This window comes from Myodes glareolus, chromosome 8 (assembly GCF_982192425.1).
Source record: "Myodes glareolus chromosome 8, mMyoGla1.1, whole genome shotgun sequence".
Taxonomy (NCBI): Eukaryota; Metazoa; Chordata; class Mammalia; order Rodentia; family Cricetidae; genus Myodes; species Myodes glareolus.
Genome location: NC_142033.1, coordinates 32,473,595 through 32,482,898, shown reverse-complemented (window position 1 = coordinate 32,482,898; position 9,304 = coordinate 32,473,595). Strand labels below are relative to the sequence as shown.

The following is a 9,304-nucleotide window of genomic DNA, read 5'->3' as shown; positions in this document are numbered from 1 at the left end:
TTGCTAATTAAAAAGATGCCGAAGGAAGGGCCATTGATCTGAGTGGCCTCATGAGAACCCCAAATACAAAGGTATTTGGAACCTGATGTAGCATGAACCCGGAGCTCCTGGTTTCTTAATTGGGAAGTTACTCGCCAGATTCGTCCAGTGCGAATGACCTTGGCCAAATCAAAAAGCTGGGGAGCAAGGACAGGTATGAGTGTGGTGAAGATTAGACAGAGCCGACCTCTTTACTCCAGGATCACACACCCTGCTCCAGAGCAGAAGTCTCAAGCTCTGCTGTGCAGGCAGGGTTGACACCGAGAAACTTGACTGCGTTGGGTACCTCAGTTTAAATGGTCTGGAAGTTCCCACCCGGTGCGCTCTGCGTTGCGCTGCGGTGAAGAGGTGGACAGAGGCCCAGGCAAGGGAGAGGGTAGGACAGAGTATGGACTGCAGAGAAGAGGGGAGAGAGGGTCGATCCCCCAGCAAAATTAACAAACCCTACACTTTGTGAAGTCTTCCCCCCTCCCCCGCGTTTTTCCCTGCCCGCCCCCCCCTCCCCGCTTCTGTTGTGACTCGGGCAGCCTATCCCGAGGGTGGGGAGCTGCGGAGAAGCCTGAGCTGAGCGGTACTCCGCAGCATCACGTGCCAGGGTGGGGGCTATAAAATCCTGGAGCCGGGGCGCCGGGCGGGGGACGTGAGGACCAACCTTCTCCAGGGACCCCTTTGTTCGAGTCCCAGACGCCGACACCTCCGCGTCCCCAAGGGCTTGACCGCTGGCGTCCGCCTAGCTCTCTAGACAGAGCTCAGATCTCAAAAGGCGAGGGGACGCCGCGGCCCGCCTAACAAGCCATCCATCTCCCGTCGTCATGTCGCGCTCCTTCTATGTGGACTCGCTCATCATCAAGGACTCCTCGCGGCCGGCACCCTCGCTGCCGGAATCGCACCCAGGGCCGGATTTCTTCATTCCGCTAAGCATGCCGTCCCCGTTGGTGATGTCGGTGTCGGGGCCCGGCTGCCCGTCCCGCAAAAGCGGCGCTTTCTGCGTGTGCCCGCTTTGCGTCACCTCGCACCTGCATTCCTCTCGCCCGCCCGCAGGAGCCGGTGGCGGTGCTACAGGGACAGTAGGCGCTGCGGTGGCGGGCGCCGGGGCAGCTGGGGGCACTGGCGCCCTACCTCTGCTCAAGAGCCAGTTCTCTTCCGGTCCTGGGGACCCACAGTTTTGCCCACGGGTGAGCCACGCACATCATCACCACCATCCGCCCCAGCACCATCATCATCATCACCAGCCCCAGCAGCCGGGCTCAGCGGCGGCGGCGGCTGCTGCTGCGGCGGCGGCAGCGGCGGCCGCAGCGGCCCTGGGACACCCTCAACACCACGCACCTGTCTGCGCTGCCACCACCTACAACGTGTCGGACCCGCGGAGGTTCCACTGCCTCACCATGGGTAGGGCGGGGTACCTGGGAACCTGCGCGCCTCCGAGGAACAAACTTTGCGCCGCCAAGGGAGGAGGTGGGGTGGGGAGTGGCGGAAGGTGGGACTTTGTGGAATTGTTGAGCTCGACCCTACAAATTCCACGGAGGTGGAGGTTAACTTGTCAACCTCTTGGTGAGACCTTATGCACTTCGTTCTACAGGTGCACAACTGTCGTATGTTATCCGGGCTTTTGAGACCTGGATCATTACTTCAGGGAAACCCGAGCATGGCTGACTGAGGTTTGGGGTGGGTGTGTTTAAACCTCAGTATAGAATCTTAGCATCTGGACTGGTTCAAGGGTTTCTATGCCTTTGGCTGAGGCTACTAGCAGTTTCTACTTTGCTAGGCCGACGGAAGGCAGCAGAGCAGCTCAAGCCCCAGCGCTCCTTAGTTCTTTAGTTTAGAATCCAGCGCACATTGAAGGCCTGAATTCTCAGGGACGTCTCTTCTCCCAGACAGGCTGTAGAATGCGAAGCTGAGACGAGTGTGTTGGGTTAGACAGGTCCTATCCAATGGCAAGTATGATAGGGAATACCTTTCCTGCACCTCACCTCTACTCTCTTTTGGGTCCATAGGAGGCTCCGACACCAGCCAGGTACCCAACGGCAAAAGAATGAGGACAGCATTTACCAGCACGCAGCTCCTGGAGCTGGAGCGAGAATTCTCCTCCAATATGTACCTGTCCCGACTCCGAAGAATCGAGATCGCAACGTACCTGAACCTGTCAGAGAAGCAGGTGAAAATCTGGTTTCAGAACCGTCGCGTGAAGCATAAGAAAGAAGGAAAAGGAGCTTCGAGGAACAATCACGCAAGCTGCAAGTGCGTGGGCAGCCAGGCGCCCTATGCGCGCTCAGAGGACGAGGACTCCTTGTCCCCAGCCTCGGCTAACGAAGACAAGGAGATTTCTCCCTTATAAAGGAGGATGCCCCGTCTCAGTCTACCTGCTCCCGGCAGCCCCTGCTGCGTCACAGCAGAGGGGCCAAAGTTCTAGTTCATTGCCTTCGTCCCATCCGGAAAAGGAACTCGGGGAAGTCCAAAGAGTTCAAAACTGAGCCCGACTTTGAAGCTACTTCTTGACTCTTTATTTGGGACTCCACTCAGAGTTGTAGATCTTTTTTTTTAATGTAAATAATCTAGAATTCGAGTCAGTCTCATATAACAGGAAAACAGGGTTGATTTAAGTTTAACACTGTGTGGGGGGAGAGGGTTGAAACCACATGTCATTTGCCACCCTTGCCTTTGCAGAACTTGATCAGACAGGGGTTTCTTTATTGTTTTTTTTTTGTTCTGTTTTAAAAATGAAACCATTGAAGTTGCCATTAATATAGAGTTAAACCCCGTAGGTCTTGTTTTCTGAAATTTTTCATGGGGGAGAGTTTTAAATTCAAGTCTCCGGAAGTCCCTTTGTATGTGAATAGTTTTATATAAAATGTATATTTATATTTATTTAAATAAATGAAACAAAATAAATATTTTTAATTTGTGGTGCCTGCTCTCATCCCCCCAACACACACACCAAACCTACAGACAGTCGTGGGGTGGGGGGTAAGGGTAAGGACTGCAGTCCAGCTGATGGAACTTGGAACTTAAGGTTTTATGGGGAACAGAAACTTCTTATCAAAAAGACACCTCAGTCCTCATTTGACACTGCCTACTAGGTGGTGCTCAGCTAGGTGTGTGATAGCACAGCTGGCTGGACAGGGAACTGTCAGAGGGACCCTTTTATAAAAGTAGCGGAGAGGTAAGGTAGACAATGCCATGCCCACGGTGTTTCTATTTCATTTGTTTGAGATAGGGTCTCATCCCATAGTCCAAGGCTGCCTTCCACTCACAGAGATTCTCCTGCCTCTGCCACCCACTCCAGGCCCACAGCCAGTTTTTCCTTACACTTGATCATAGCCAACTCCCCCCTTTTCTGGTCTTTTGTCTTGTTCAATACTAAACCACGAATCCTGTGAAGGAATTCACACAATAGGAGTAGTTTTTAGAAGATCCACTGTCCACCAAACAAGTCAGCGTGAGGGACCTTACAAATGACTGGAAACTTCAATGTGGCTGCTGGCTTGTGTAAGTCAGCTGGATGGCCTCATGTCCTCGGTGCCAAGGTAGCAAAAAGGCAGAGACAGAAAATTCGAAATGTATACAATTTCATCTTTCCAAAAACAGCCCAAGAGCTATCTGTAGAGTAATACTCTCCTTGGGGGTGGGGGTGGAGTTTGCTTATTATTTGTGGTATAACTTGGTGAAGGTCACCTGAATTTGCCCCAGGGGTTCATGCCTGCCAGCCAGTAGCCAAGACTACCTGACCTAGGTGTCTCAGCCTGGACCTGGGCCTGTGGAAGTGACTTCTGAGTGCCAACATCACCCACGAGTGGGACTCCTGCTTATTTGTATAAAGATGTCACTCAATAGCCACAAGAACTTTAACTTGTTCCCTCCCTTCCTCCCTCCCTCCCTTCCTCCCTCCCTCCTTTCCTCCCTCCCTCCCTCTTCCCCCCTCTTTAAGGTCTGATTTATTTTTAGTCCAGTCCTCCCCAGCAAAGAAAAAGGGTGTGTGATCATCTTGTTTATGATCCTCACAGTTGGGGGGGAGGGGGGAGTCAGTCTCCCCTACACCCCCACACACACACACACCACCATTCAACACCAAGCTGGAGCAGGCAGGAGGAAGGACCACACAGTGTCCGTGCCAATGGGGATCCATGGGCCACTTTGCAGTAGGGCTGGGTCTGGTACTGGGCAGTCGCCCTAAGAAAACTTGAGCTCCTGCTCTGGTAGTCCTGATCTCTGAGACTGTCTCAGAGAAAGCGAGACTTGTCCTGCTGGCTGGGAGGGGATTATGCGCAAACTCGCTGCATTTCCTATTTCCTAAAAACCAACTTCCTTCTTTTCCTTTTTTCCTAGGCGACCACAGGGAGGAAAGACGCTTGTAGGGGCTAGGGATTGGCTTTTAAAGAGGGTAATTTCTTTGACGGAAGTAAGTCGGGTAAAGAGCGCCTCCACCCCAGGGAATCTCCCTCACAAGCCTACTCCAGCCCAAAGCAAAGCCTCTTCTGACCCCGGTAGACCTCTGCTCCATTCCGTGCTAAGCCCATTCTTGCCAGCTCCCCACTGTCCTGAGCCTGAGTCTGGTCCACACTCAGGTCGGTTGCCAGCGTGGATCTCAGTCCCTTCCCTAGCCTTGCTGGGCCTCGGGTTGCAGGCCTTGTGGCCAACTCTTACGATGCTCTTATCACATCACACTCGCCACTCCTGCGGCTACCATGCGTGTTTTAAGAATAACGCTTCCAGAATTTAGAATCTCACTGTCCAGACTGGGTTATGAGCGGTTATGCCCACTCTCCAACGCTAGGCTCAAGGACAGAAATAGTCTCCCAACAATCTTCAGATCAAATGCTGTGAGCCAGGAAACCTTGGGTGCACTGGAGGTTTATGGCATTGGGAGCCAATGCGAGAGTGTCTACTAGGAAGTCGCAGGCTCCAGCTTTCCTCTGGTCCCACGTGAAACTCACCAAATGCTCTTTATCCAAAGCACAACCTCTGGGAATCCTTAAACACAACCAGAAAAGAGAAATTAAAATATTAAGTAGAAAGCAAGAACCACGGAAGGTGTTGTATCCAACCAGGAGGACACTAGGCTGCTGGGAGCTCTAGAACACAAGGAAGATGACCTTTCACCCCTGTGTCCTGGCTCTACTCAAAGAGAAAAGGAGGAACAAAGACCTTTTCCTCCTCTGGCTCTCAGTGACCACCACATGTCCTAGGCCAAGGGCCCCAGGCAGGGCTTTTTAATTGTAAACCCATGCAAAAAGGCCCCAACAGCTTATTCTTGGCATGTCAGTGGCCCAGGTAATGGAGACACTGGCGCCTGTAGACCTATATTCTCTCAAGTTCTTATTCTGAACCAGTTTCTTGCTACTTCCTTTCCCAAACAGAAACAGAATTCACCGAAAAGCAGTCTTCCATCCCTAGCCTCCTCTGCCCCTCCCCACCCCCACTACTTGCCACCACTTCTCTCCAATTATACCTGATTAGGATGGTGCCAGTTTACTTAGGCCACACTGACAGGTCAGCCAATGCCAGAACGGTGGTAAAGTGAAAGTGGTCCCAGGTGGTTAAAGGATTTGTGTGTCCACACACACGTATGAGCTTGTATACCAGAGAGGGAGGAACACACACACACACACACACACACACACACACACACACACCACATCCATACCCACCCACCCCACACAGACAGACAGACAGTGAGAAAGAGACAGGGAGAGAAAGAACCAAGTAGTTGTGGCAGTGTGCATGGAAAGCCGAGAACAAGAAACTGAAGAATAGTAGGGTTTTTCATTTTCTTTTTCTAGTACAACATCTCTTGCCATGCTGACTACTAACTGTCGGGTAGCTAAGGACAGCCTCTTCGCTCATCTTCTGGAGTGCTGACATCACTTGGTTTGTGTAGTGCTGGGGCTCGAACCCAGGTCTTTGTACAAGCTCCCACCAGCACCCTAACTAAGTTACAGATTCAGCTCTTTAAGGACAGAAAATTGTCTTCCTTTTTTACAGGCCCCACTCCCTGAGAGATGTCCTTGAAGAAGGTGGGAAGATCTTCGTGAAAGCTGGGGCTGGGGGAGGGGGGGGGCTGCTCAACACTGAGGTGAGAGAGAGAGGAGAATTCTGGGAAAGGAGCTTCTGCCCAGCCTTTAGGATGGGAGGAAGAGAATGACACTTCCAATTGAACCCATTTGCTAAAGGAAATTGGGTTTAAAGGAGCAATCACGTCTTTAAAAGGAGCCCCTCCCACCTTCCCCAAACAGAAAGCTGTCCCAGAGGGTGAATGCAGCTCATGCATCAGAGCAATTGTTCCTATTTTCATTATTCACAGAGAATCTTTGAATGTACCTGTTAAGGTGACAGACCTTTTCAAAGGGAACAATTTTTTTCCATGCAATTAATTGGTGCATTTACTAGGCTTCTATTAACATAATTTAATATAAATCTATTTTATAAATCTTTAGGCTCACATTACTGAAATTGAGCTCTTTTTAGAAAAAAAAAGTGCCCACAGATGCCTCTTTCTTAAATTAGATAGAATGAAATCCAAAATCTTGCTATTCTAAGCCAGTTAGAAATAAGAACTGGCAGAAGAATCTTTTGTATTGTCTTTGTTAAGGTGTGTGGGGGGGAGCAGAGAAAGTCGGAGCTCACAGCACCGGGGATGAGAACCCTCAGCCCAGCCAGACAGCGGGAGCTCTGCAGCTTAGAAGCGTAGAGACCCCTATTGAAGGGGCTAAGTCAAGCTGAGTTTGAGCCACGCCAGAGGAGAGTGGGAACTTAAAGATGTGTCTTAGGAACTCAGTTGAATCAGAGCTCAGATGAAAATCAAACAGCAAAGACAAAAAGAAACAGCAACAATCCAACTTCGGAAGAGACCTGAAAGTAAGTTTCTTCTATCTGGAGAAAGAAACCCCAAAACTGGTGAGACCTCAAGTTCCTAATGGTGCTCTATGGTAGATTCATAACCTTGACTCCTTAAGTTCAAGTGCATTCCTCCAAAATTTGGGGGGTCCCATTGTCTCTAAAACCAGGGTTTGTGCTTCTCTGGTATATTGATTTCAGGAAGGCCCCCTCTCCACCGTGTTTTATTCTTCTCCCACCTGAACCCTGTTTTCTCTAATCCAACTGTATTTTGGTGAACTTCCCCAATCCCAAACAGCGGAAGACCAGGGGCTCCCCTCAGAGAATCTGGACAGATCGGAAGTGTAGGCTGTGTGCCTATGGAAGGTAACTAGTTTCAGATTAATGAAGCACTGACAATTTCAATCTGCTTAAAGGCGGGGGTTGGCACTGCCCAGGCCCAGCGTGGGGAGCTCGCCAGGCCGGGCTTTATATTGTCCCCATTTCTGAAGAGCAGACAAAGATGGATAGAGAGACTTTGAAAAGGAGGGAGAGTATTTAAAACAGCCCCATAAAGCAAGCTGTCACTTTAAGACAAGAACCATAGTGCTTTGATGACTTTGTATTAGCGGCACCATTTCAAATAAGGGACTCCAGTCTCTGGAGAGAGGGAGAAAATGAGAGGGGGAGAGAGGGAGAGGAAAGGGGGAAGGAAGAGGAGCGAAGGAGAGGCAGGGGAGGAGGAGGGAGAGAGGGAGAGACAGAGAGACTGAGACACAGAAAGGTGAAGGGAGACAGAGAGAAAGAGAGAAAGAGAGAGAGAGAGAGAGAGAAATAGACAGAGACAAAGAGAGACAGAGAGGGAGAGAGAGAGAGAGAGAGAGAGAGAGAGAGAGAGAGAGAGAGAGAGAGAGAGAGAGAGAGAGAGGACTATTTAACTCGTGAGCACTGTAGCGAGACTAATTTTTGGGCAGCTACTTGATTTCTGAAGTTCTAGGAGAAACAACCCACAGCAGGTGCAGGCAAAGGGGTGGGGGGAAAGACAGGTGGGAGTTGCCGGAAAGGGAAAGAACTCCGGGCCCGAGAGCAGCCGGCAGCTCCCGAGCGGCGGCCAGCTTGGCCTCAGTTTGCTGGGAAGTGCGCGAGAGCGCGCACCGCCCGCCCGGCACCGTCGTCGTTGGCGATTATAATGGAAATTTTTGAAGGCTTGAAAGAAAAAGAATAGGAAGGAGTGGGGGGAGGGCTGCCTTAAGAGACCACCTTCACAAAGCTTAATTTAAATTGTTTGGGGTCAAGCAGCAGCAAGCCACCTCCCCCTTTTCCTTCCTAATTAATGACCACGATTAATTATTAGGCATCTCGAGGCTTCAACAGGCTTTGAGTAGCTTAAGCTTGGAGCTGGTTTTAACTTGGGAGAAGGGTGTTGGAGTTAGGTTTATTGTTGTTTTAAGAAAGGGTCACATTCTGAGACCCCGACTGACCTGAAATTATCTACTAGCCCAGGCCAGAGTAATCCTCCTGCCTGCTGGGATTAGATTCGGGACTGGAAGAAGGGAGTTTAGACTGAACCGTGTGTGTTTGTTGTCTGTCTGTATGTCTGCTCCCCTCCTGTTCTCTTTTAGTTCGGTTTTCATCTCTTGTTCCCCCCTCTCCTTTTTCCTCTTTCTCCTCCTTTACAGAGGAGGTGTCTCTGGTCTCTGTCAGTTTCTCTCTCTCTCTCTCTCTCTCTCTCTCTCTCTCTCTCTCTCTCTCTCTCTCTCTCTCTGTGTGTGTGTGTGTGTGTGTGTGTGTCTCCCCTCCTTCCTTCTTCTCCCAACCCCCTTTCTCTCCCTACAGTTTTTCTCCCATCCCTTTCCCGTTTCTTCCCATTGAATCCACCCTGGCCTTGGCTCCTCTCCTAGGCTGATACCCAGTCTTCCACCGCCCGCCTAAAAGCAAAGACGCAGGTGCTGCAGACCCCATGTGAGGCGGAGGCATTTTGGAATCCAACTACACCGTCGGCGGCGGGCAGTGGTTGGGGCAGCGAGTTTCACCCGCTGGATCATTGGGTCGAGAGTTACTGGCAGCTTAAACATTTTGTTTTGTTTTGTTTCTGCCAAGGAAACTTTCTTACCTATTTTATTTTTATGATTCGAAAACCAGGACAGGAAACCGGGTGGGCTTTGAAGGCCGGCAAAAGGGCTCCCGGTCTGCGGCGCTGGAGGGAGAAGCGTTTAGCCACTGTTTCATTAGGCACTATTTGAACCTTGCAACATGTGGTTCTTTCTGGGCTAGCTGAAAAGGGAGGATTATGTAGGAGGGACACAAGGAAATTAGCGAACGGTTAATTTAACTCGTTTTCTGCTAGACTTTCGATACATTCCTAATTGACTGAGGGGCAGGTGAAGCTCCCGCCCCATGCAGGCTCATTCACGGTGGGAATAAATGGCTTTTTCAACTCACACTGCTCACAATA

General features: G+C 50.6%; 1 protein-coding gene across 1 annotated transcript; it reads left to right on the top strand.

Annotated features, from left to right (window-relative positions):
- The first annotated feature begins 851 nt into the window (after nucleotides 1-851).
- On the top strand, nucleotides 852-2,928 carry Gsx2 (GS homeobox 2). The gene is made up of 2 exons (XM_085691470.2): nucleotides 852-1,428; nucleotides 2,034-2,928. The coding sequence occupies exons 1-2, from the start codon at nucleotides 852-854 to the stop codon at nucleotides 2,372-2,374; spliced, it is 918 nt and encodes a 305-aa protein (XP_085547596.1). The 3' UTR covers nucleotides 2,375-2,928.
- Nucleotides 2,929-9,304: the final 6,376 nt, after the last annotated feature.

Excerpts from the sequence above, each read along its gene's own strand:
- Gsx2 (XM_085691470.2), top strand. The coding sequence starts at position 852 with ATGTCGCGCTCCTTCTATGTGGACTCGCTCATCATCAAGGACTCCTCG. Across the intron at positions 1,429-2,033 it reads GTTCCACTGCCTCACCATGG|GAGGCTCCGACACCAGCCAG; the intron begins GTAGGGCGGGGT and ends TTGGGTCCATAG.